At 36.4% G+C, this 27610-nt stretch overlaps 1 protein-coding gene across 2 annotated transcripts; it reads left to right on the plus strand.

Moving 5' to 3' along the window:
- The first annotated feature begins 155 nt into the window (after window positions 1-155).
- LOC127435564 (plakophilin-3-like) lies at window positions 156-27307 on the plus strand. Of its 2 annotated transcripts, none has more exons than XM_051689109.1 (13): window positions 156-284; window positions 9303-9397; window positions 10679-11511; window positions 14309-14432; window positions 14548-14752; window positions 17623-17797; window positions 19514-19631; window positions 19752-19916; window positions 22298-22480; window positions 22675-22828; window positions 22915-23110; window positions 23213-23300; window positions 25834-27307. In XM_051689109.1, the coding sequence occupies exons 2-13, from the start codon at window positions 9317-9319 to the stop codon at window positions 25873-25875; spliced, it is 2364 nt and encodes a 787-aa protein (XP_051545069.1). In that variant the 5' UTR covers window positions 156-284; window positions 9303-9316; the 3' UTR covers window positions 25876-27307. The 2 variants fall into 2 exon arrangements, with proteins under 2 accessions (XP_051545069.1, XP_051545068.1); XM_051689108.1 differs by lacking the exon at window positions 156-284 and adding an exon at window positions 3610-3984.
- Window positions 27308-27610: the final 303 nt, after the last annotated feature.

A 27610-nucleotide genomic window follows, 5' to 3' on the forward strand; every position in this document is an offset into this window, starting at 1 on the left:
CCATTTTCTCTCTCTGTCTGTCTCTGTGACTCATAATCACATACAGTACACACCTCCCTTAATACGTCAGGGAATGGGTATCAAGGAAAATGAATGAGACTGCATACACATGTACACATTTAATGTGATTTGGGCGTAATCACTAAAAAATCTATAACATAATGCCTCTCTTTGACATCTGTCAGATTATTACAAGCAAACTACAAGAACACACTACAGTAAATACAAACAAAATCGTCTCTTCACTGGAAATATTGATTTACCAAATACTGCAAGTCTGACTGGTGAGTACATAGGAGATTTCAACCATTCTTCCAAATTTTTTTCTTATTTTGTTTTTAGCTTTAAATACTTTCTTAATATTGACCAAGCGTCAAATGCATCTCATTTACATAAAGAACAGCATTCTGTATAGTATCAATCACAGTGACTCAATGAGTCGATAACGTCTGTGGAAGATGCTGATTTGTGATATTTTGTAGTTGCTAAGAAGAAATTCGCATATTTGATAAATGACAGCATTTTCAAAGGAAAAGAAAGTGCCTTTTTGTGATGGACATCCATCCATCCATCCATCTTCTATAGCCGCTTATCCTATGTAGGGTCACGGGTAGTGCTGCAGCCTATCCCAGCTGTCATAGGCCAAAGGCAGGGAAAGACCCTGGACAGGTGGCCAGTCCATCACAGCACAACACACAGACAAACACATTCACACTCATACCTGTGGGCAATTTACAGTCTCCAATTCACTGAACATGCATGTTTTTGGACTGTGGGGGAACACTCAGAGGAAACCCACACAAACAGGAGGAGAACATGCAAACTCCACACAATAAAGCCCTAGGTGAGCTGGGACTCAAACTGGGGACCTTCTTGCTGTGAGGTAACAGTGCTATCCACTAAGCCACAATAGGGACTCGGCAATGCATCAGTATACTGCTATTTAGTTTGGTGGCCACTTTTAAACTGTATCTGTGGCAAAATACGCTCTTAAAAATAAAGGTTCCAATTAGAACCAAAAGAGTTTTACAGACCAGTTGTTTTTCCCCTAGTGCTTAAGAAAGTGCTTCAGCATCTAAATTAGAACTTTAAAGAATCCAGAAACCAATATGCTTATCTAAAGAACTTATAATGTACCATCAACAACCTTTTGGTCTTCAAAGAACCTTATAGCCAATTCAAGAATCGTACACAGCTAAAAATGATTGTTGGTAAGAAGTGAGTTCTTTGCTAAACCTTCTTTGCTTATTTTTAAGAGTGTATGGCTTTCTATACAGAAAATGTGTCATAAATAGTCTCTGATATTAGAAGGTAGGTATTAGTGCTTGTGTTTCATAGAAAAAGGGATTGAGATTGTTGTGAACGAGTACAGCAAGACATGCCATGGCTTCCAGCTTCTTATGTTGCTAACCAACGGTACAATAACAACTCTTATGAACGAAGACATAAATCACACCTGCATGTCTGAGCACACTCTCACTCGTTTTAGAATGAGCACTGCACACTGAGATGTCAGGAGTAGATGACACAACGTCTGGAAGAATGAACAAAATCTCAACAGCCTTTAAAACCAATTAGTGTTCAATAAAGAATATGGGAAAAGTACACTGTATAAAGTGGCAAGCTGCAATTGTCTTAAGGAGCTATTTCTACTTGATCTAACCTAAAATGAGTTTTGTTGGTGCAACCTAATGTAGTCAGGTTGATTCGGTCATGTTAAATAATGTTTGACTTGAATCAAACCAGTTAATGTAGATGTAACTACAGTTTTTTTAGGATCACATTTTCAGTGTAGATTAAACAATACCATGATAAATAATAGTAAACTTAGTTACATATTGCATAATGAAAATATGCAGTAGTTAAAATATAAAAAAATAGCTGTATTCTCAACTAACATTTCCCATTATGTCTTCAGATCAATTCGGTGACCACAGATTTTTTAAAACATTAATACGTGAAAATTATTAATAAGATCAAAATATGTGCAACACAATACTTAATCGCTTTCACAAGCATAAAAGTGTACAAAGGTTTCATTTTAAATGTAATAATAATCAGTCAAACTCAGGGGCCTGGGTATCTCAGCGAGCATTGATGCTGACTACCACCCCTGGAGTCGCGAGTTTGAATCCAGGGTGTGCTGAGTGACTCCAGCCAGGTCTCCTAAGCAACCAAATTGGCCCGGTTGCTAAGGATGGTAGAGTCACATGGGGTAACCTCCTCGTGATCACGATTAGTGGTTCTCACTCTCAACGGGGCACGTGGTAAGTTGTGCGTGGCTCGCGGAGAGTAGCATGTGCCTCCACATGCTCTGAGTCTCCGCGGTGTCATGCACAGCAAGCCACGTGATAAGATGTGTGGATTGACTGTCTCAGAAGCAGAGGCAACTAAGACTTGTCCTCCGCCACCCGGATTGAGGTGAGTAACAGCGCCACCACGAGGACCTACTAAGTAGTGGGAATTGGACATTCCAAATTGGGAGAAAAAGGGATTAAAAATAATAATAATAATCAGTCAAAATGCTACTGTGTAATTACATATGTAATTATTGAATAATAACAAAGTACATAATATGAAATAGTATTCTTGCTTTCATAATTAACACCATTTACATTATATATGCAAATTATTAAATTGATGGCACAATAAAAAAACTATTCAGACACAAAAAAAATTCTCTTCTCACCTTTCTAACGTTATTCTACGTTTTTCCGAAAACAAATAGGTGCTGCAACCAGAAACTGTAATGCTGATCTGAAGAACATAAAAAGTAACATGTAATACATTTAATAATCAGTTAAACTCCAGTCATAATCTATGCTACAGTATAAATGCATATATAATTACTCAGTAATAACAATGTACTCACTATAAAATAGTATTATTAATATAATTATTAACATATACATAATACATGGAAATAATTACATATAAAACACAATAAATCACAAAAATTTAACCAACACGTTTCATTCTCTAGATCCCTGAAACTATAACGCTGATCTGAAGAACATATATGCAATACATATATTAATCAGTCAAAGTCTAGTGATAATGCTTCTGTATGTAATTACTGAGTAATAACAATGCACTTTATATGAAAACCATCTAGTGTTAGAACCAAGAAACTATCATGTTGATAAGGAAGAGTATATACATAAATGTAACATATACTGTTATAATCAGTCAAACTTTAGTGTTGATGCTACATGTAGTTACTAAGTAATAGTAGCCTATTCCTACAATTCGGCCTGTAATTAACACAATTTACACTACAAGAGCCGTAGCTAATGGTGTGAAAAGTGGTAACGATTCTAGGGGCCCAAAGGTCCAGGGGGCCCCACAACAAATTCTAAACTGTATTTTTTAATAGGAAAGGGGCCCAGAGCAAGATACAGTCAGGGGGCCCAGATTATCTTGCTATGGCCCTGTACACTACATATGTAGCTACAATTAAATGGATAGCACGGTAAAACAAAAAATCAAACACAAAATGCCTCACCTTGCGCTTTCATGAGCTTTACCTGTATCAGGTAACCTATGACTCACATATATGCTCCACCTACATCAACTCCCACCTGCCAAAAAAAGAGCAGAGGTCAGAGCAGCCGTCAGTACAGCTTTTGCATTACCACAGAGCAGCACTATCTGTGTCATTCATTACGCTTTTATTGTTGTGTTTCGCAGGAATTATCTGGTGGGACAGTTAACTTGACTCTTTTGTTGGTTCAGGTCGGTCCCATCCTCGCGCCGAAATGAGTGTGAGGGTGCCTTCGGAAAACGTCTTTCTGACGGCGCTGCAGCCCAATTCGACCGTCAGTACTTACGCGGTACCGTCCGAAAACGAGCTCTCGCACACCGGGACACATGCCAAAGAGGACTCCAGATTTAAACGTGTACACCAGCAGGTGTCCATGAGAATGGCGGAGAAATCCACTCTTCCGCGCCAGAACGGCTCTTCGTCACAATACGCAGCCTCAGGTGTGTCTCTGCGCGCTTTTATGTTATTAAAATAAAGCTCCAATAATACAAGCCTTTGAATTATTAACCTAGTTCTATTATACCATGATCTTGGGATTACTTTTCCCTTTTATAAACTTATATGGAAGTCATTTTTGTGGTTCATCTTTGAACTTGGTCAGATATTAATATCAAATAACATTATTACATTCACACTCACAAGCTCTAGTAACTATGTTGTTTACTTTTGTGTGAATGTTCAATGTTTTTGCTTACCGGAGAAGACAAAACAGCCTGGAGTAAAACCTTATGGTCACATGATTTCTGGATTTGAATAGATGGCTATGTATGTCAGTTGTATGTTATTTTTATGAATACATTACTGCATAAACACTACTACTAAAAAAGTTTGGACACACTTTAATGAAATTTATGTTTTTCACAATCTTAAAACTGTTTGGACCAAAGGCTTATGCTTAGTTTTGTATACAACTATAAATTATCTGCCATATACACTTGCGGCCAAAAGTTTGGAATAATCAGGGTTGGGGAGTAACGGAATACATGTAACGGGATTACGTATTTAAAATAAAAAATATAAGTAACTGTTCCACTACAGTTACAATTGAAATCATTGGTATTTAGAATGCAGTTGCATTCAAAAAGTATTTTGATTACTGAAGAGATTACTTTGCATTTAATTGTCATTTGTTTCATTTAATATTTAGTCCTTTCAGATGAAAAACGTTTATACATATAAATGATGCGCAGAACATTTGAACAGCGGTGAAACACTTTCTTATGATGTGTTACATCCATACGAGCAGACAGAGAAGTAAGTTTGAAGTAAGTTTGGAGCAGAAGAAATAGAAATAAACCTTGTGTAAATTGTCAGCTTTACACTAAGCTAAAATGCTATTTCTAGCCATTGTACACTCACGTTACCAGGCGTGATCATATTTTTTAATCAAGAAAATTCATGTTAGATCATAATTTCTTTTTTTCTAGGGCAAAAATCATATTCTTGATAATAATTTTTGTATTGTTTTCCTGTAAAAATAAAACAAGATCAATTTGATTTATCTAGTTTTAGAAACAACACTGCGTAAGATATTTAGGTTTTTCAGAGAATGCGTTTTTAACATGTGTATTTTGTCTTACTGTACTGGCAGAGTTTTTATAGTCAAAACAAGTGAAAAAATCTACCAGTGCTGAAGAAGTAATCCAAAGTATTTAGAATACGTTACTGATCTTGAGTAATCTAACAGAATATGTTACAAATGACATTTTACAGCATGTATTCTGTAATCTGTAGTGGAATACATTTCAAAAGTAACACTCCCAACCCTGAGGATAATATACAGATTTTGCTCTTATGGAAAGAAATTGGTACTTTTATTTACCAAAGTGGCATTCAACTGATCACAATGTATAGTCAGGACATTAATAACGTGAAAAATTACTATTACAATTTGAAAAAAACTTAACTACTTCTAAGAGTTCTCATCATAAAATCCTCCACGTGCAGCAATGACATCTTTGCAGATCCTTGGCATTCTAGCTGTCAGTTTGTCTAGATACTCAGGTGACATTTCACCCCACACTTCCTGTAGCACTTGCCATAGATGTGTCTGTCTTGTCGGGCACTTCTCACACACCTTACAGTCTAGCTGATCCCACAAAAGCTCAATGGGGTTAAGATCCATAACACTCTTTTCCAATTATCTGTTGTCCAATGTCTGTGTTTCTTTGCCCACTCTAACCTTTTCTTTTTGTTTTTCTCATTCAAAAGTGGCTTTTTCTTTGCAATTCTTCCCATAAGGCCTGCACCCCTGAGTCTTCTCTTTACTGTTGTACATGAAACTGGTGTTGAGCGGGTAGAATTCAATGAAGCTGTCAGCTGAGGACATGTGAGGCGTCTATTTCTCAAACTAGAGACTCTGATGTACTTATCCTCTTGTTTAGTTGTACATCTGGTCTTCCACATCTCTTTCTGTCCTTGTTAGAGCCAGTTGTCCTTTGTCTTTGCAGACTGTAGTGTACACCTTTGTATGAAATCTTCATTTTTAAAAAAAAAAAAAATTTTGGCAATTTTAAACATTGTATAGCCTTCATTCCTCAAAACAATGATTGACTGATGAGTTTCTAGAGAAAGCTGTTTCTTTTTTGCCATTTTTGACCTAATATTGATCTTAAGACATGCCAGTCTATTGCATACTGTGGCAACTCAAAAAAAAAACAAAAAAAAAAAAACAAAACACAAAGACTATGTTAAGCTTCATTTAACAAACCAAATATCTTTCAGCTGTGTTTGATATAATGGCAAGTGATTTTCTAGTACCAAATGAGCAATTTATCATGATTACTCAAGGATAAGGTGTTGGAGTGATGGCTGCTGGAAATGGGGCCTGTCTAGATTTTATCAAAAATGACTTTTTTCAAATAGTGATGGTGCTGTTTTTTACATCAGTAATGTCCTGACTGTACTTTGTGGTCAGTTGAATGCCACTTTGGTGAATTAAAGTACCAATTTCCTTCCGAAACAGCAAAATCTGAACATTATTCCAAACTTTTGGCCGCCAGTGTGTGTGTGTGTGTGTGTGTGTGTGTGTGTGTGTGTACGTATATATATATATATATATATATATATATATATATATATATATATATATATATATGTTTTATTTTATTATTTTAATTTTTTTTTTTTTTTTTTTGTGTTTAACAGTAATAATAAAGGATAAGTAGATCTGATCAAACTCTTCATGTGTGGTGGATATGAATACTGTATCACTTACAGTATATTAGTATGACATGGCATGCTCTAGGTTGCATATACCTTTGTTTCAGTTAAAAGTACTGATCATGGTCATAAATTGGCCGATTCATACATTGGATGCATTTGATTTGTGTAGTTTTCACCCTTCCACTCAAACTCTGTGAGATGCAATTTAAAGCTCGTAAAAGTTTAAATTCATTCAGAAAGTTTTAAATCAATTAGAAATGATATTACTTTAGATTGGCACTGGCAAAACAGACAGAAATACAAATACACTGGCACAACAGAGCTTTTGGTTTGGGTTAATCATTTATAGGGTGAAATGAGCAAGGTTCAAGTGTAATCTCAGTTGCTGTTAAGCGACTAGTGAGAGTGAGAGTGAAAGTTTCAACGCCCTCTTTCAAAAGATCTGTCCCACTCCAAAAAAACAAACAAGTGCTTATCATTGCACAAACATGCAGGTATTTAGGTGCTGTCAATCACAATGGTGTCAGTATCAACTGGCGTGACAACAAAGGCCAAATAATTTAACCTGAGACTTTTAGTTTCTAGAGGATGATGCGGAAAGCCAATTTGGTATTGACAATTTCAGATTTTCAAACATTTGCTTTCGACCACAAGCTTAGATTGTAGTTGTCTAAGATTATAATTTTGAGCAGTGTAGTTAAAGAAAAAGGTAGCATACAGGGTTCATACAGTGAAAAACCTGTAAATAACATAAAATTGTGATGGAAAAGTCATGAAAAAGTTATGGAAATTAATAAAATCTTAAAACTTAATGGCTAGAAATTGTTCTTTGTGAGTGCAATCACTATGAAATACTTAAAAAAAAAAAAAAAAAAAAAAAAAAAGGGATTTAAAAAATCCTTAATATTCACTAATGAGAAACAACTATTCAAAAGTTAATTGGCCAAAAAGTGGGAACCCTCCCTGACTATCGACCAATTGTAAATACACAAAACTATTTTGCATTTGTATGCAGTATGCATACTTTCCATTAAAAGTACTCAAAGCCTCCAAATGGTTAAGCATTTGTGGTTGATTTGAGTGGTTAAGACAAAAAATGGATGGCTTTAAGGTCTACCACTGCTATTTCAGGGTTAAACCTCTGGTACCTAGTGTATACATAAGCTGGACTTCTGATTTATGAGATTTACCTGTGTTCTGATAAGTCAGAACAGCCTCACATCTTCGTGTTACTGGCACAAGGCTTCCTGTAAGAGACACGCCATGTCTTGAAAAAGTTCCCCTTGTTTGAAAACTAGATCTGACATTGGTGAAATACCAAGCATACTGTATTTACAAGTTCAAGGAACAACCGTTTATCATTCAGTTGGGTTATCGTTTTGAAGCTCAGAGAAAAAAAATAAAAAATAACTTTGCTTTTTTAATGTCCAAAAATGCAATTCTGATGATATACTGTATCTTACATCTAATAATTTGTTACTTATGTTTGAATTTATAAATGTTAAGCAATTCGGTATTGTATAGAGCAAGGAGAGGTAGGGCAAAGGGTGTGCTTTTGTGTGTGAGTGTGTGTTTTTTGGGTAGGGACATTGGGTGTGGTGCACAGTGATCAGACAGGTTCCGCTCTTTCTAGCTGTTGTCTTCTACTTACTCTGTACTTGTGAAGATCTTATACCACTCCCTAATTTTCACACACACACATGTACATGCATGCACATGGATGCACAAATAAGTGTTTGGTGAAACAAACCAGGAGACCTTAAACTCATGCACACTTTGTTGCTATGCAGGAACAAAATTGAGAACATCCATTGCTGTAATTCATGTAATTACCTTGACGGGTTTGCTACAAACTTACAGTGTCATCAAGGACACATGCCGTGCATACTGACTTGTAAAAGTGTTATCAGTTGTAAAGTTACTTGATGACTTGACAGGGCACTAAATCTTCCGCTGTACGTCTGAACCTTTGTAGCTTGCTATGTACCTTGTGCACAACATATGCAGACTGTTACGCATTTCATTCAGCCACTTTATTTACATACAAACTAGACATAAAATATTACGGACAAAGGTATCATTAACCTCACTAAAGGGAAACTTGTTCTATCATAGGATGAACATTTACATTTAATGTACAAACTAACAATGGTGTCATAAACCATGAATTGTTGTATTTAATTGTTGTATCAAAGAATGACATGCACATTTGCATTTCTCGTCAGTTGTTTTGTGTTGAAATGGAGACATTTGATTGGTTAAATCTGTGTAGTTTCTATATGTTTGAACTGGTCACTATGTGTTAGAGTGAGTTAAAACAATTACAGGTTTAAATTTAGTCTCCACACTGTGGGGCAGTTTATTGCCAGTTCAGTCTAGTTGTTTGTTCTTGATTAAGATACCTTCTTACTGTGCTGTTAGGTATGACACTTGTGTTCAGAAACTTGTAGAAAGTGACGGCACTTTGAGAAAGTTCTTTGGGAAGTGTTCTTACTTGTAAAACTACACTGAAAAAGGTGGTTACCTGCAACTGTTACCTCAAAGATCTATTTCCACTTGATCTAACCCCAAAAAATTACTTTCTCTTTTTTAGAGTCTGGCTCAACGATGACAAAATATCAGACCCAGAGCTTCACCCCAAGTTTTAGCTCAAAATCCTACGCCTATAACGCAAGCAGACCAATGGTGGTAAGATTATTTTTACTTCTTAAACTCCACTTCAAATTCTTTATTCTTCAAAAACATAATTACAAATTTTGGATCAATGGTAGTTTTGCTTGTTTGAAAGGTGAAGTGTGCACTTTCTGCACCACTAGCACCACCAAACAGAATAGCAAAAAATGACTGTTTTCAGACAGGTATCCAGAACACATCCCCCTTCTCCCATTGGTCAGATAGTCTGGTGTGCATTTCCCAAAAGCATCATTAGCCAACTATGGTCGCAAGTTTCATCGTTGCCAACATAGTTCATCGATTTGGTGTTTCCTGAAACCGTAGTTCCAACGAACATTTACAAACAGCATCACAAAGTGGTTAGAAGTATAGTTCCTTGTTAGTTTGCTGTATGGATATCATTAGACATCGCTGAGGCTTCTGTATCTTTTATTGTATCTTACATTCTTTAAAGACTATGACCACGTTTACATGCACTTAAGGTAGTCCTACCCCACTATTGCAGCGCAATCATCTGTCCCATTACATAATGCATGCAGCTTTCGTGTCTTCAGCAGCTTTCACTCATAAAACCACTTTCTGAAAGTATGTGTAAATGAGTGTAATGGATGCACACGATGGGCAAGGAGGAGGCGGATGTGGGCTGATTCAGTGCCGGGCGTCCAATCGTTACAACCCGGCCACTCCCTCCTCCTAGTCACAATGAGCTATTATAATTTGATTTCCACAGAAGTTATCACTCCAACCCCTGCGTAACATCATTAATGACAGCAATATATTGTTGAACCAACTTGGTTCGAATGATGGATGTGCAACATAGTTACAATGGTTTCGGGAAACAGTTAGTTAGTTTAGAAATAGCTAGTTAATTTCTCCAACGATGCATCTTATGGTGGTTATGCAGTGAGTAACGTAGTTATTCGGGAAACGCACACCTGGTCAGGATGCTCAAACAGTGATATTTTGATAGTGCCACAGAGTTTTACACTTTTCTGTGGATGAATTGCTTACTTACATTTGCCACTACATATATGAGACTATATTGATGTGTATTTAGTCCAAATACTGTTGTGAAAATGATTAATAGAGATTGTGTTAGTTAGGCATGATATTTCACAAGTCAGGTCTACCTAGCAACACCATACGAAAAGTCACAAGCGTACAAATCTCTGTCACTTTCAAGAGTTATGTTCCTATTGGGGAGTATATCTGTGATATATATTCCCTATATGTGGATACTATGATAATAGTATTATAGATATTAAATATTTTTCTCATTCCTCTCTTTTTTATTAGTCACAGCGTCCCTCTCAGTTCTCTAGTAGTGGTTACTCATCCCGCTCTGCCATCGATTTTGGTCCAAGAACCAAAATCAGCTACACAGGAGGAGGTGGTGGTGGTGGAGGCTACCAAGAAGACTTCGTGAGTGGCAGTTACCAGAGTGGTGGTTTACAGAGTGCCAGTTTCCAAAGTGGTGGTTACCAAGTTGGTGCTGGCCAGCAGCAAGCCAACACAATGACTCGTTCCTTCAGCCGAATGGGTGGTGACCAAGACACAGTGTCAGTGCATTCCATGCGTTTATCATCCGTTCCACGGCAGGCTTCCTGGGTGGGACAAGATGACAGTGATGGCAGTCTGGTTTCAGAGCGTGATGCCACGTATGTGCAACAAGCAGCCACCCACAATATGAGCAATGGCTACACAGCCAGCACCTACCCACGCCAGTCTTTGTACTCGTTGTCCAGAGTGAACGGCTATGATGGCGAACAGCAGCAGGTCAGATCCATGACTCTACCGCCCATGCAACGCTCCCTTAGTGGAACACTCGTGACTACCGGCAGAGGCGGCATGGAGCAGGAAGTTTACACTCGACAGCAGTCCTTCAAAGGCCCCGCCCACCGTACCATCAGCCGAATCAACAATCGCCAACAGAGTCGTGTATGCACTGTTCCATCTAGCATGTATGGTAGCGCTGGATGTGCATTTAGTGGTTCCCAGAGCAACCTAGCCATGATGCAGCAGGGAAGGCTGTCGCGTGCGGGCTCCGTGAAGAGTATACACAGTGTTGGGAGGGGCAGGGATGTTTTTGACGGCATGGATATGAGTGGCAGTATGGGTAACCTGAGCGGGTAAGTACAAACGCATATATATACAGTTATGCATTTGATCAACGTTTACATTAAGTTAATGTTTGTTTTTGTCAATAATTGTGTTGCCTGGGAAGCGAACCAATTACCTTCTAGATGAGCAACAGGGCTAGGCATATTGGGCTGGGAAGTATGACGGTATATACTGAATAGGTTTGCTAACTGTCCCGTATTAGCCAGGACATCATGTATTTTGGCAGAAGTTAAGACATCCCAGTTGTTCCGTATTTAAGTGACGAAATGCTTGAGGGGTCCTCACCCTACCATGCCTTCGATCTGACGGCGAAATGTCCAGTACAGAAGCACTCAAAATCTCAAGCGTCCCGTATTCGTGTGGTGAAAAGTTGACAACCCTAATGTCGTGTGATGGTAGAAATGTGTCAACCAGTAAAAATTTTGCTGTACCGTTTATACCGTGGTTTGCACGGCTTTCGGTGGGCAGGACTGTTTTACATTGTCCACATGTGAGATGAAACATGGACTTTTGCAAAAACATTGAGTGGGATGTGTCCCAAACATATCAAGACAAAGAAAAACTAAATTTATAATGCCAAGCAACATCCCAACTTGCAACATTAATGTAGAATTCAATTGATGAGTGGTCACAGGTGTGCATATTTTACATCGCACAGAATTTAGAGTCTGAACTGTCAATACTCAATTGTTATGTAATGTGAACCTGTTTTTATACCGATGCCAGACTTATCAAACTACATGATTAATCTTAACTTTTGGTTTGCTTGCATCAAGTTACAAATTAAAATAATAAAATGAGATAAAGTACCTTTCCTTTTTAAAGTGTTTAATTGAAGTATTTATCCAATAATAGGAATTAGCACATGGCTATTTAAAAAGTTTACCATTTTTTATGACCCACCCCAATAAACAATATATGCTCATTTATCAACAATATATTGATAAGGATGTCTGGTATCACATCAAGAAATTGTGTCTAGCTTAAATTACTTTAAAGAAAAAGCAAACGTAGTATGTTAGCAACACTGCTGTAAAACATGTTACGCCACTGAGCTAGTCCTAACTAGCTCAAATAACATGCATCTAACCACAAATAATATGTGTTTAACCCCATGCTTCCTCATTACTGTTGTTAAAACAATTCCCTGAATTCTCTTCCCTGGCTGCAGAGACCTATATTTGATCATGCTTTAAAATAAACACTGCTTATTACTGTTAGCACATTAGCTTGTTAGCTATTTATGTAAAAGTAGCTTGTAAGCAATGGTAAAAACACTCAGCATGCTTCTTAGCATGCAAGTATGGATAACAGTGATTAAACACAGTGAATGTGAGACTGCCCTTTGAACCACGAAACTATTCATACTTAGTTTTAACCAGAGGCGCAATAACTATATATGCAAGGTATGCAATGCATGGAGCGCCATGTGGCTCACTAAAGGTGGTGCAATCGGCCTCCTCGACCCCTCCAAACCCCCCCCCCCCCATCAAAGATACAGGGGGCACAAAATTTAGTTTTGCATACCCGCCCGGAAATGTGTAATTGCGCCCCTGGTTTTAACAGCCTGTCATTTCACCCTCACTTAGCTTATCTTAGCTTATCACAGCGCTAACAGTGTGTGTGTGTGTGTGTGTGTGTGTGTGTGTGTGTGTGTGTGTGCTAGTACAAATTTGTGTGTTTGATGTTTCCCAGCCCATATATGTGTCAAATGTAAAGAGCGAGTCTGTTGTGCAGGCACACCCAAACCAGTCCCGCCACCTCACTCTTCACACACCCTGGGAAAAAACATACTTCCTAGCACTGCAGTGATACACACAAACACACAAATGGGAAGAATGTCCTCTTTAGCAATTTTTTGCATCTTCATATCATGTTTACTCTTAAAAAGGGAACTAGTGCCAGTTAAAAAGCAGCTAAACTACTTTGTAATTTAGTTGACAAATGAACAAACACAGTTGTAATATTCAAAATTCATTCCCGACTTAATTAGAAAATCATTCTCCTTATTAGAGATGAAGTGAGTAATTTCTGAGCCACTGTGGCATCAAAAAGAATTATCAAAATAATGATTGTTTTCAAACAATGTTTCCCGAACACGCCCACCGTCTGCCATTGTTAGGTCAAATAGGTAGTCCCGCCCCAAACCAAAGCTATTGGTTGAAACAATGTTGTTATGTCCAGCCCAGTCAGGATGCTTAAACAAACAGATAGGAATTCTTTTGTTGCCACAAATGAAAATTGCATGACCGTGGTAAGATTTTTGCAAAATGATATCACGTGGTACAGTACACGTATTGCAGTAGTTCCGAGGTAAAGTGTAGACTTTGTGGCGCTAAAAGTGAGTAAAATGTTCTCCCAAACAGATGATGTTTTTAAGGTTAATGCTTTATCTTGTTTTAAATCAACAAAACCTAATCATAAACTTAACCGATAGTGTCATAAAAGCAAATTTGAGATGAAATTTACAACTGCTGAAGCAACCACTTAATTTTTGTGGTGCTTCTATGAATTTGTTGGCAGAGGAGGGGGAAACAGGGTTAAATATGGCGCAGACTGGATTCAAACCCGTGTCTCCAGCGTGAGCACCAAGGGCTTAATGTGTTTGGGGTATGTGTGCTAACCACTGGGCCATGACTCCAAAAAAAAACTAAAACCCTAGCTTAGATGTATCACCAGATATCGAAGTAACTTACTGCCACCAAAATACCACCATCTTTACAGAACAATGACAAATGCATTTAACATTTGAAACTGTAGGAATCTTAATTAAATCTCCCCTCAATTTATTGATTTCCTGCATAGACTTAATGGTCTGGACATGCCTACTGCCATAAGCTATCTGGATCAGTCCGATCCAAACCTTCAGGTGCTGGGAGCCGCCTACATCCAGCACGAGTGCTACCATAACAACGAGGCAAAGAAAAAGGTACATGATTGGTCGATTTTCGTCCAAAGAAGCATTCTGCTGTCATGTTCAAAACATTTTAGATTCAAGCTAAATAAAAAAAAAATACAAACCTCTCTCTCTCTCTCTGGTTTAGGTGAACCAGTTGAAGGGAATTCCATATCTTGTGCAATTGTTCAACTGTGGGAATCTGGAGGTACAGCGCTATGCAACCGGAGCCACCAGAAACCTCATCTATGAGAACATGGAGAACAAAGTGGCCCTCATTGAAGCTGGCGGGATACCTAAACTCATTGAAACCCTGAAAGACCAAGATGACGAACTCCGCAAGAACATCACAGGTGAGCATCATATCACAGTCACGTTGGTCCAATTGATTTCAAAGTTGGATCACTGGTTAGTTCTTTATTTAACCTTTACTTTCTAAGAACCTGTTGCATTCAATAGCCTTTGCTTTTTAGATCTTAACCAAGTGTGTTTGCTTTAGATAGATTAACTGAATTTTATTTCTTGGGCCACGTAACAAAGCTCCATTATTGCACAAAAGGCCTTGAGCGCAAGTGCCAAACAAGTTTTTTGTTAGGCCTGTAGTAAAAGAGGGCATGAAAAACTGATAAACTGGGATCATGTAATAGAATGTTACACAAATACAGATATTAATTTAATAATTTGTATCTCACTCTGTATTCTTATATTAAAAATGGCTTGGTTCAGATATGAACCTGAAAAGATTATAATTTGCTCCGCTGGAGTGTGTAAAATTTTACTAACTACAAATCTAGACTAAAACCGAAAACTAAAAACTATTCGGTTTCAGTGTTTGTAGGGCAGTGCTCACTTAGCAGTTACTACCTGCAAACTTTTGTTTTTTTCCTACTTCCTTTTCATAGATTTATGTTTAAAAAATACAGAAAATCTATCAAATCTAGAGCTGTCAAAATTAATGTGTTAACGCATGCAATTAATGAAAAAGTTTAACACGTAAATTTTTCTTAATCGCGATTAATGCATTTACCATTACTAAGGCATAAACTAGCAAAAATACTGGTGGGTTTAGGGTGGAAACTTTGTGATGTGTCAGCCCGGAGTCATTACACTGACGAACACACCACAACAGCGATGGGAAAGGAACTCTTAATGCAATTTGTATGTACAAAACAAGCCCAGATGGGACTTGACACTAAGTAGCTGCAGGCCAGAGATCTTCAAAAGAGGGTGGGGTTAATCCAGAAGGGGGCGTCACTTCCACTCACGGTTAAGGTTAGTGAAAGGGTTTGGTAAGGGGCTCCCTATATCTTTAATGGTGGTTTGGAGCGCCCACCCCTTTTTGGAGCACTGCCTGCAGCTATATCCTTCTCCTTTTCATGAAAAATAAGTGCTTTGCAGCCTCTGTCAGGTGCAATTAAATTACCACAGAATCAGGTCAGGTCTTAACTGTCACCAAAAGGCAGAATGAGACATTGTATGTTGCGCTTTTTACGCGTCGCTTGACGCTGATGCTCTGAATCATGAATCATGAGTCAAACTCCCACAAAGACTTTGCAAATTGTTTAATGTTACTTGAATTGGTGCTATTTTAGTGCATTTCTATCTTTATACTGTATAAGGCTTTGTTTGGAAAATGTTAATAAAGCATTATATTGTTACATATTGTTTTGCTTTCTTTCCTATAAAGGAAATAAATGTATTTTGACAAAAAAATATATCTATACCTATATAGAGTAAAATTTCATCACTTTCATAATCTGCGATTAATCGCGATCAACTATGAAAAATTATGCGACTAATTGCGATTAAGAATTTTAATCGACTGACAGCACTAATAAAATCTTCTTTTTTTTTTTTTAATCATTCAGCATTCTATTAAAGTTTACAATTGACCTGAAAGGTGGACAGAGGTGAGGACCAAAGCCATTTAAAGCCTCTAGTCAACTCAGGATATGACATGTGAACAGATTTTAGATATGACTCAACCTGCAAATGTGTAACTGCATGTGCTCTATATAGGGCGTTGACCGTGCTCTCAGTATTGCATCAAGCCATATTAAAAACTCATCGTTGTCTCGACTTGTGTAAAGGTATGATAGGACTCCTTAAGTGGAGGCCCATGAGTCATGTAAAGCTTGGTGCATGTCTGGATATGCATGAACTCATATAAAAATCTGTTTCATGAGCATCTAATCTCTAAACACATTGACTTGGGCAAAGATGGCAACATGATTGTGATTGAAAGTTGAGGAGGTTGTAAATCTTTAGAAGGAAGTCTGATTTAGAAATTGTTTGTAACTATTACCCCAATTAGAAATTGCACAGCAAAAATCAGTGCCTTTAGGCACCCTGATGAAGGCATTTTTGCTGATACATGTAGGTTTGCAGCGCTCTTTTTTCCATTGTTTTAGCTACTGTTATAGCCATTGACAATAAAGGCTTTTACTATATTTTTGATCTGGAAGTGTGCCTTGATTTTCCTGTTTCTTTTTGGATGATTAGTATTTTTGTCTGGTTTTCCACTAAAAAGAACATTTTACTTGAGATGCAAAATTAAATAAGATATTAATACTTGTTTTCAGAGAAATGTGTATGTAAAAGTATTTATAAATGAACATGATAACAATTTACAATAAGGCTTCATTTGTTAACATTAGTTAACAGCAATAGTTAACATAAACTAACAATGAACAATACTTTTACAGCATTTACTCATCTTGGTTTGTGTTAATTTCAACATATACTATACATATTGGAAATGTAGAATTGTAGCTATACATTAACATTAGTTAATGCATTATGAACTAACATGAACTATATATATATATTTTTTTATAAACTAACATTAACCAAGATTAATATATGCTGGTTATAAATAATAATTAATAAATAATAAATATAGTTTATTGTTAGGTAAGTATACATAATGCATTAACTAATGTTAACAAATGTTACCATAAACATTAACTAAGATTATACTAAAATTATAACATGATACATACAGTATACTATATAACATATAGAATCTTATTGTAAAGTGTTAGCGATGTTTTACAGTGTTCACAGGAATTAACAATTTCAATATTTGATTTTTTTTTTTCTACTTTTGTTTTTTGTTCTTATCTTTATTCAAATACTTATCTATTTCCCATGCCACTTTCCCATGCTCTCTTCTTTTCCTCCTCTTTATCTCACTTCCTCCCCCCTCTTTCATTCCCTGAAGGTATTTTGTGGAATCTCTCCTCTAAGGATAACCTGAAAGAAAGGCTGGCAAGAGAAACTCTTCCTGAATTAACTGACAAGATTCTGATTCCCCTCTCCGGCACCGGAGAGCAGGAAATCATTGAGCTGAGCCCATCAGAGTCAGATATCTTCTTCAACACCACTGGTTGCCTCAGGTATACACAAATGTTTCGAGTTCCTCTTTGCTTGTTCCTGTTCCTGTAGGAACTTCATCACAATAAATAAAAATCCCCATTAACTATGTTGGGTGAATCTCACGAAACCAAGAACATATCCGGCTTATATTTTATGGAATATGATATATCAGAGAATTTTTAAATTGTGATTTGCAGGACTAGAAAAGTCATGAAAATTTCTGTAGTCACTATACATTTTTGAACTGTAGTAATGCTCAGCTAGGAATTGCTCCTTGTGAGTGTAATGTGTATACAATTATTTTTTAAATCCATGTTTACAAATCATGAATGTCTGGGAAATTCATGAAAAAATCATGGAAATTTATTGGTTAAAAGAGGAAACCATGCCAAAATAAAAATAACATTTTTGCTTTTAAAAAATAAAGCCTATTTTAAGACTATTTTCATGACAATTAAGCACATTTTCTTCCCAAATTGACATTATCGTATTGTAAAAAATATTATGGTGTGTATTATTTAAATTGTATATTATTATTTATTTATGTATTATTTATTTATATATTATAAATTGTAAAGTATTTATACAGTTCATCAGTATTTGTTGTGCTGCCTTTTATTTATGCTGATTTAAATAAATAAAAAACACATTAATTAATTAATGCTTATTAACATGTAGATAACATGAACTAACAGTACTTTTATTGTATTTTAATACCATTTATTAATCTTGGTTAATGTTCATTTCAAACATGCTAATACATTTTCAATATGAAAAGTTGTTCATGTTAACAATAGATGCATTAAATATGAACAATAGTGTATGTATAAATTAATATTAACCAAGATTAATAAATGATGGGTAACATTTTATTTTACAGTGTCCGTGTAACACATATTAGATTTTACTATAATAAATTACTATTATAATTACAATAACAGTATGTACAGTAAGTACAAGCAGCTCTACAAAGTAATTAGGGAGTTAATACATGTAGTTCATTAGTATTACTCAGTATTTACCTCTGTAAATACACTGTAAAATAAAGTGTGACCAAATGCTGTATTAAAAAATATTGTTTATTGTTCATGGTACCTTATGCATTAACTAATGGTGCAGTGGTGGCTCAGTGGTTAAGGCTCTGGGTTACTGATCAGAAGGTCAGGGGTTCAGGCCCCAGTACTGCCAAGATGCCACTGTGGGGCCCTTGAGCAAGGCCCTTGACCCTATCTGCTCCATGGCTGACCCTGCACTCTGACCCCAGCTTAGCTGGGATATGTGAAAAAAAGAATTTCACTGTATATGTGCAAATGTATAATGTGTGAGAAATAAATACAATTATTAAAAAAAATTATAATTATTATTAATGTTAACGAATGGAACCTTATTGTAAATTGTTACCATTTTTTTTACTGTAATACAGTAAAAAATGACTGTATTACACTAATGAGAATCCAATGAAAAAAACGTGCAAAAAACAAAAAAAACAAAAAAAACTGAAAAGTAAAATGTCTGGATGCATTACATTAATGAGAATTGGGAAATGTGCTAAATTGTCATAAAAAAAAAAAAAAAAGAAGGTCAAAATGCTATAAATCCCAATAGTGTGACATTGGCTTCATTTTCTTATAATTATTATAAACATAACATCTGTTTTTTTCCTTTTGATTTTAGTGTGAAATAAGACGTGGACATATTTTCGTGAGATTCACTCTTTTATAAATCTCTTTGTACAGAAACCTGAGCTCAGTAAACGAGAAGACCAGACAGCAGATGAGAGAGATGCGTGGCCTTGTAGATGCTCTGGTTGGCTATGTTCAGAAATCCTTGGAGGACAGTAAAGTGGAAGAGAAGGTAATTTTGTAACTTTACATTCAGCCTTTATTTTTGGGCCAGCTGAACCACAAACCTTATCAAAGTCATGCATAAGTGTGTGTGGTCATGGGCATTCTTGTGTGTTTCTCTCTCTCTTAGGGTGTGGAGAATGCTGTGTGTGTGCTGAGGAATCTTTCCTATCAGCTGTACAGTGAGATCCCCCCATCAGCACTGGCTCGTTTGGAGGGTCCGAGTCGAGCTCAAAGCTCTTCAAAAGGAGAAGCCATTGGCTGTTTCACACCTCAGAGCAAGAAGGCCAAAGACGTAAGCTGCTTTCTTTTGTTAAACCAAAAATTCTTAATCGAGGTTTAAATTAAAGTAACTGATTGTGCTAGTCTGTTTTCTAAGTGATCCGATTTTCTAAGCGATAAAATATCATAGACTTTTTTTATTTGGGCCAGCAAGCAACCTCCAAGCAACAATCCAGAACACCCTATTAACCACATAGCAACACACTAAAATCACTTTGAACACAACAGCAACTGCACAGCAATGTACAAAAATCACTTAGAACACCATAACAACCGAGAATACCATGGGAACAGCGTAGTAACACATTAAAATCACTTTGAAAACAAAACAACCGTATACCAATGCACTAAACTCAATTAGAACACTATAGCAACCGCTTAGCAATGCACCAAAGTCACTTAGAACACCATAGCAACTGCACAGCAACTCACCAATGTCACTAAGAATACCATAGCAACTGCATATCAATGCACTAAACTTACTTAGAACCATATAGCAACCACATAGCAACACACTAAAATCACTTCGAACACCATAGCAATGCACTAAAACCACTTGAAAAACCAAGCAACAGCATATCAATGCACTACACTCACTTAGAACACCATAGCAACTGCATAGCAACAAACTAAAAGCACTAAGAACACCAAAGCAACCGCATAGCAATAGGGGTGCGCTGATCGATCGGCCACCGATCGAAATCGGCCGATAATTGTCTTAAGTCCATGAACTGGAGCAGTTTTATAGCTTGTAATGGATATATTTTTCTTATTTTTGAATGTATCTCTGCTGTGTGTGATGCTCTCATGGTTTTCGGTTGCCAGTATGTCACAATGACTTTTTGTATTGACAACAGAACTATTCATAACTGTTTTCAATACAAATAAATGTTAGCAATTCACAATTATTGTAATTTTAATGTAACTTAATAGAAGGGTTTCATTTCTTTAACATTAGTTAATGCATTAGGTATCAAGATCAAACAATGAACAATATATTTTTACAGCCTTTATTAATTATAATGTTAGTTAATAATATCACAATTGTTCATTGTTAGTTCATGTTAGTTCATAGTGCATTAATGTGCATTAACTAATACAACTTTTGATTTTAAAAATGCATTAGTATTAGTTGTAACTAACAAAGTGTAACTAAGTGCATTAGTTCATGTTACCTAATGTTGTTAAATAATGTTAACAAATGGAACCTTTTTGTAAAGTGGTACTGTAATTTTACTGTATGGGGCATAAACATATAACTGCAGCATATAACCTGCAAAAGTGTGGCAAAGGGCACCTTAAGACAAATTGGTAACGGCCTCAAATTTCCTGAACGGTGCACCACTACATAGCAGCACACTAAAATCACTTAGATCACCATATATATTATATTACTTATATTACCACAGACAGCGTTGTAACACTAAAATCATTTTGAAGACCAAGAAACTGCATAACAATGCAATAAACTCACTTAACACACCATAGCAACCGCATAGCAATGCACTAAACTAACTTAAAACACCATAGCAACCGCATAGCAACACACTAAACTCACTTAAAACATCATAGCAACCACATGGCAATGCACAAAACTCACTTAAAACACCATAGCAACCGCATAGCAATGCACTAAACTAACTTAAAACACCATAGCAACCCCACAGCAACACACTAAACTCACTTAGAACACCATAGCAACCGCATAGCAATGCACTAAACTAACTTAAAACACCATAGCAACTGCATAGCAACACACTAAACTCACTTTGAACACCATAGCAACCACATGGCAATGCACTAAAACAACTTGGAACACCAAGCAACTGCATAGCAACCGTATGGCAATGCAATAAACTCACTTAGAACACCATAGCAACCACATGGCAGTGCACTAAAATAACTTGGAACACCAAGCAACTGCATAGCAACCGCATAGCAATGCACTAATCTCACTTAGAACACCATAGCAACCGCACAGCAATGCACTAAAATCACTTGGAACACCAAGCAACTGCATAGCAACCACATAGCAACACAGTAAACTCACTTAGAACACCATAGCCACCACATAGCGATGCACTAAAATAACTTGAAACACCAAGCAACTGCATAGCAACCACATAGCAACACACTAAACTCACATCAAACACCATAGCAACCACATAGCAATGCACTAAAAACCTCTCAGACACACGACACCCTAATGCATTGCAGTGGAGAGATTTGCATGGGCAAGCACCACTCACATTCTCTTGAGAGAATGTAAAAATCAAATTTTTAAGAGTTAAATAAAAGAGTAAAGTGTGTGTTTGGTCTTTAAACGAGGTAGTGGTTGATGTATCGCATTGTGGGATTTATAGTTCAATCTTTCTTTTCTTGTCTTGCTCTCAGAGGCAAAATCAGGACCTCACAACATTCACAGAGGTGTCACGGCAGCCCAGGGACATAGAGTGGCTTTGGCACCCAAAGATAGTGGAGCTGTACAACCAGGTGCTGCAACGCTGTGAGATCAACAGCACCACACGGGAGGCTGCGGCTGGAGCCCTGCAGAACATCACCGCTGGAGAAAAGAGGGTGAGAGATGCTTTAAGTTTTTTTTTTTATTATTATTTTGAAATTACATATACAGGGTCCCCACAGTCAAGGAAAACCTGGGAATATACAGTTTTGATTTCCAAGCCTGGACAATATCTAATATGAAAATTTCTATACAGTCAGTTAGATCTCTTTAAACGTATGTTTAAACACCAAAATCTTCTCTTTCTCAGTGGGCATCCATCCTGAGTCGCGTAGCATTGGAGCAACAGAGGATGTTGCCTGTGGTTTTGGATCTTCTCAGGACCAACAACGATATAGAACTCCGTTCTCTCACTGGGTTGCTCAGAAACCTCTCTGGTCATGCCAGAGACAAGAACGACATGGGTGGGCTTTCCTTTTCCTTTTTAAACTCCATTGGCTGCACCTCTGAGGCATTCGAGATACTCATGGCTCAATTTCTTTGATTCTAGCCACAAAGGTGGTTAATCCTTTGGTCAGCAAGCTTCCCGCCGACGGCCGCCCAAAAGAACCATCAAGTGACGTGGTGGTGAACATCTGCGGTACCCTCAACAACCTGGTGACCAGCAGCAGTGTGGCGGCACGAGATATCACCTTCTTTGATGGTCTGCCCAAGCTGGTGGGCATCAAAACTTCTCATGACAGCAGGTAAAACTCAAAGTCATCTGACAACACAATAAAGATAAACATTAAATTATAAAATAAAAATAAAAAAAAAATACTGATGTTTCCCTTTTTATTTTCGTCCAGCCCCGGCAGACTGAAAGCAGCCAAAGCAGCGGCAACGGTGCTAACCAACATGTTCCAGTACAAGAAACTACACAAAGATTACAGAAGTGTAAGTTCTGTGACTACATTTAAAAAGACAGAAATACAGAATAGATGCTTTTAATCGCATATTAATTCAAGCTTGATAATTTAAAAATGTAAAAATTATTATAAAAGCCAATATCTTTTTTACTAGTGGTGAAGGTATTTTTTTTTCAATGGCTGATGTTGATACCAGTACTTAGGGTGGCGATTTAGTATCAGTATTAAACTTTGGCACATAACTCATTGTTTTTACTACCGACGTTAAGAATACCTCAAATTGTGCGGTATGTTGAGTATGGGTGTGATATAGCTTTTTTAAGTGATCAGACTTACAATTTTCACATGGTAGATAATAAAATAGGCAAAATAGGCCAAGACGAAGCAGAAAATCAAAGTATACTCCGGACTTAATGGGATAGTTCACACGGAAATATTAGTTCTCTGATCATTTACTCACCCTCATGCCATCCCAGATGTGAATGGCTTTCTTTTTTTCAGCAGAACACAAACAAAGATTTTTAGAGGAATATTTCAGCTCTGTAGGTCCATACAATGCAAGTGCATGGTGAACAAAACTTTGAAACTTCAAAAAGCACATAAAGGCAGCATAAAAGTAAACCATATGACCAATCCATATCTTCAGAAGGGATCCAATCAGTTTTGGGTGAGAACAGACTAAAATGTAACTCCTTTTGTACTGTACATCTTGTCATTGCAGTCTCTAGGTGCGATCATGATTTCAAGCATGATTACACTCCCTAGTGCTTGATGCATGTGGAGATCGTTAGATGGCACCATAGGAAGTGTAATCAAGCTTGAAATCATGATCTACAGTGAAAAAGGAGTTATATTTTGGTCTGTTCTCACCCAAAACCAATAGGATCTCTTCAGAAGACATGGATTAAACCACTGAAGTCATGTGGATTGCTTTTATGCTGCCTTTATGTGCTTTTTGGAGCTTCAAAGTTTTGGTTGCTATTCACTTGCATTGTATGGACCCACAGAGCTGATATATTCTTCTAAAAATCTTCGTTTGAGGTTAGCAAAAAAAAAAAAAAAAAGTCTAGTTTAGTTTACTTTATTGTCCAGCCATGGCTGAAAATTGTTCACATCTGGGAGTAAATGATGAAAGAATTTTTATTTTGCCCGTACGGAACCACCTACAAGCTACGCAAAACACTCTAGTAACCACCTAGTAACTCCCTAGCAACCACATAGCAACACGCTAACATCATCAAAGGTTTTAGCTATTATTTAGCTGTTATTTCTTTAAACAAGTTTGTTTTTAGTGTAAACATATTTTCCGCCAGCCTAGAAAGACCCACCCTCACAATGTGTGTACGTTCTGTATTTGTGTTTATTACACATTACAAAACCATGACTGTCACTGTACTGTTGGCTTTGAACAACAATTACTACCATACCGCCCTGCCCTCTAGTCATTTTCCAGTTATTTTCAGTTATTTAAAAAAAACCCACTGTCATATGCACACATAAACGCACACATGAACACACTCATACATCTTTCAATCAAAGGATAAATAACCTGCTCTTTTATAGAGTCATATGTATGGTTTTTTTTCTTTTCTTTTTTTTTCACACACATATACACCCACATATACATACAAGGAGTAGTTGAGGTGTGTTGATATAGGAGGCATACATTGAGCCCTACCTAGAGATGTGGCTTTCAGGTGATTTTCCTCATGAACATGTCCTAACACACCACAAAATGCCACAGCCAACGGGTAAAAAACGAAAAAAAACAAGCTCTTTCTCCTATTTCAGACCTGAGGTGGTAGCCAGAGTACTACCTGGTACAAATGTTAGGTAATAACATATATAAATGTTAGATACATTTAGAGAATATATCTTTAATTTATTGTTTGTCTTACTCCTTTGGCAAATATTTTTTTCCTTCTTTCACACATTACTAAATTTTGATAGATTTATGCATAAAAGTAGCCCATTGAAAAAAGTTTTGCTTTGTTTAGATCATTTTACTGGAAAACAAGACAAAAATACTGATCAAATGATTTTTTAAGCGTGTTAAAGGGATAGTTCACCCAAAAATGTAAATTCTCTCATCATTTACTCACCCTGATGCCATCCCAGATGTGTATGACTTTCTTTCTTCTGCTGAAAAAAATTAAGATTTTTAGAAGAATATCTCAGCTCTGTAGATCCTGTCAGTGCAAGTGAATGGGTACCAATATTTTGAAGCTCCAAAAACACAAAGGCAGCATAAAAGTAATCCATAAATCTTGATTGAGTGATTTAATCCATGTCTTCAGAAGTAATATGTTAGGTGTGGATGAGAAACAGATCAATATTTAAGTTCTTTTTACTATAAATCTCCACTTTCACTTTCACATTCTCCTTTTGTTTTTGGTGATTTGCATTCTTTTTACATATCACCACCTACTGGGCAGGGAGGATAATTTACTGTATAGTAAAATATTGATCTGTTTCTCACCCACACCTATCATATCACTTCATAAGTTCGTAATATAGAGTATAATTTGCTCATGTGCTGTTTTTCGCATTGTGTTTTACAGAAAGGATTCCAGAGAGAAGATTTTGCAGACATGGGCATTTGAATCGGTCTTAAGCTGTCTGACTAATACACCATCGATGATATTGTATAAAAAGAAGACTTTAAAAAAAGACAATGCATAAAGAAAATTCAGAAAATGGACAACCACGCCTGCAACATAATGAAATGTTCAGAAACGTAAATGCGTATATCACATACAAGACTTTATTGCAATAGAATGGACGTTAAGCAATCTCCTAAATAGCCTTTTTCAATTTTTAAGTTAGAAAAGTTTTTTTATTGTTTTTTAAATCCTCATGGATTTATTGTAATGTATGCCTGTTTTTTTTTTACGTTTCGCAAATTTACATGAATACACACTATCCATGATAAGACCTTTCCTAGGAATCCTGGATCACTCTTTTTTATATAAAGGTACTGTATATATTTTAGATATTTGTAGACAAAATAGCTGTATTATGATGCTACGACAATACATTTTAGCAGGAAAATTTGGAATTGTAATGTTATAGATGACATGTAATTTGTTATTTGTTTTACACTCAAAGTTTATTTTACATACAGATGTAAACACAAGCTGGACAGATTCATGGTGTTTATCAGCCTGCTTGCATAACAAATCTGCTTATACTGTATCTTACTAGTCTGTTTAAAATCTGTTGGGTTTTCTATATTTTTGGTACTTTGTTGTAGTACAGTATGCACAAAAAGCATAAGCAAATTATGTATCATTATTTCATGTGCAAATAATGATTTGAGTTTTATTTTCATAATATTGCATTAAGTATGGAAAAATACCATGCAAATGTTTGAATGTAAATGTTGCGTATGGTTGCATTAAAACCCACACTAATGGTTAACGGAAAGGATGCAGCATTCCATCACGACAGAGATGAAGTTGCATTAAGATTGTTTAATTCACCATAATATGCCAAATGAATATTGTTTTTCCTACATGCATTTGGAAGAGCAATAAAAAACTGCTCTTAGTAACACAATTTCTGTTGTCAAATTTTCAAGGTAAAACAAAGTGTCTAATTTTTTTTTTTTTTTTTTTGTGCAATATGTGCACTAACATATAGAATATGGTGCAATATGTGCACTAACATGTAGTGTTAATTTGTTTGTATAAACTTGTTTTTATTGTGGTTACCAAATGTTGAATGTTCGGTTTGGGTTGGTATGTCTTCAATTTATATTTAAGCATGCAGCATAAAATTGTCAGACTTTTATGAATGATTTGCAAACTTGTTATATGTGGGAAATGCTTTTACAGTATGATGAATTAATTCTGCGGGGAGACCTGGCACTTTAGGGCCTTTAAGAATGCACGGAATGTTCCCTCTAAATCCTTTGATCGTTCTCAGATATCTAGTGTATTTTATAACTCAACTTAAATTTCATTGTAAAATGCATGCACTTGTCATAGGTCTATGTTCATATAAAAACACAATAAAAAGCAAATAAAGTGGAAATTTGTGTCTTGTCAGCTTTGTTTTTTTCCATTCCAGTAGGTATTATAATCTTTCATTATTATAATCGCGTTTAAAGGCAGAAATATGCACTTACATTAATTCTTCTGTTAAAACTCATGTATTATATGAGCTGTAAAGTTCTTTAAATAATCATTTTTGCATGATTTTAGTGTTTACGTTATGTTGCCATTGCAAAGAAGTTATAAAATTGGATATAACTTTACACAGAAAAGGTAGTTAATTGATTTAATCACTAAAATCATGTTAACACGCATATCCTTTACGTCTTGTGGCTAAATTTTT

The sequence above is a fragment of the Myxocyprinus asiaticus genome, chromosome 46, assembly GCF_019703515.2.
Source record: "Myxocyprinus asiaticus isolate MX2 ecotype Aquarium Trade chromosome 46, UBuf_Myxa_2, whole genome shotgun sequence".
NCBI lineage: Eukaryota > Metazoa > Chordata > Actinopteri > Cypriniformes > Catostomidae > Myxocyprinus > Myxocyprinus asiaticus.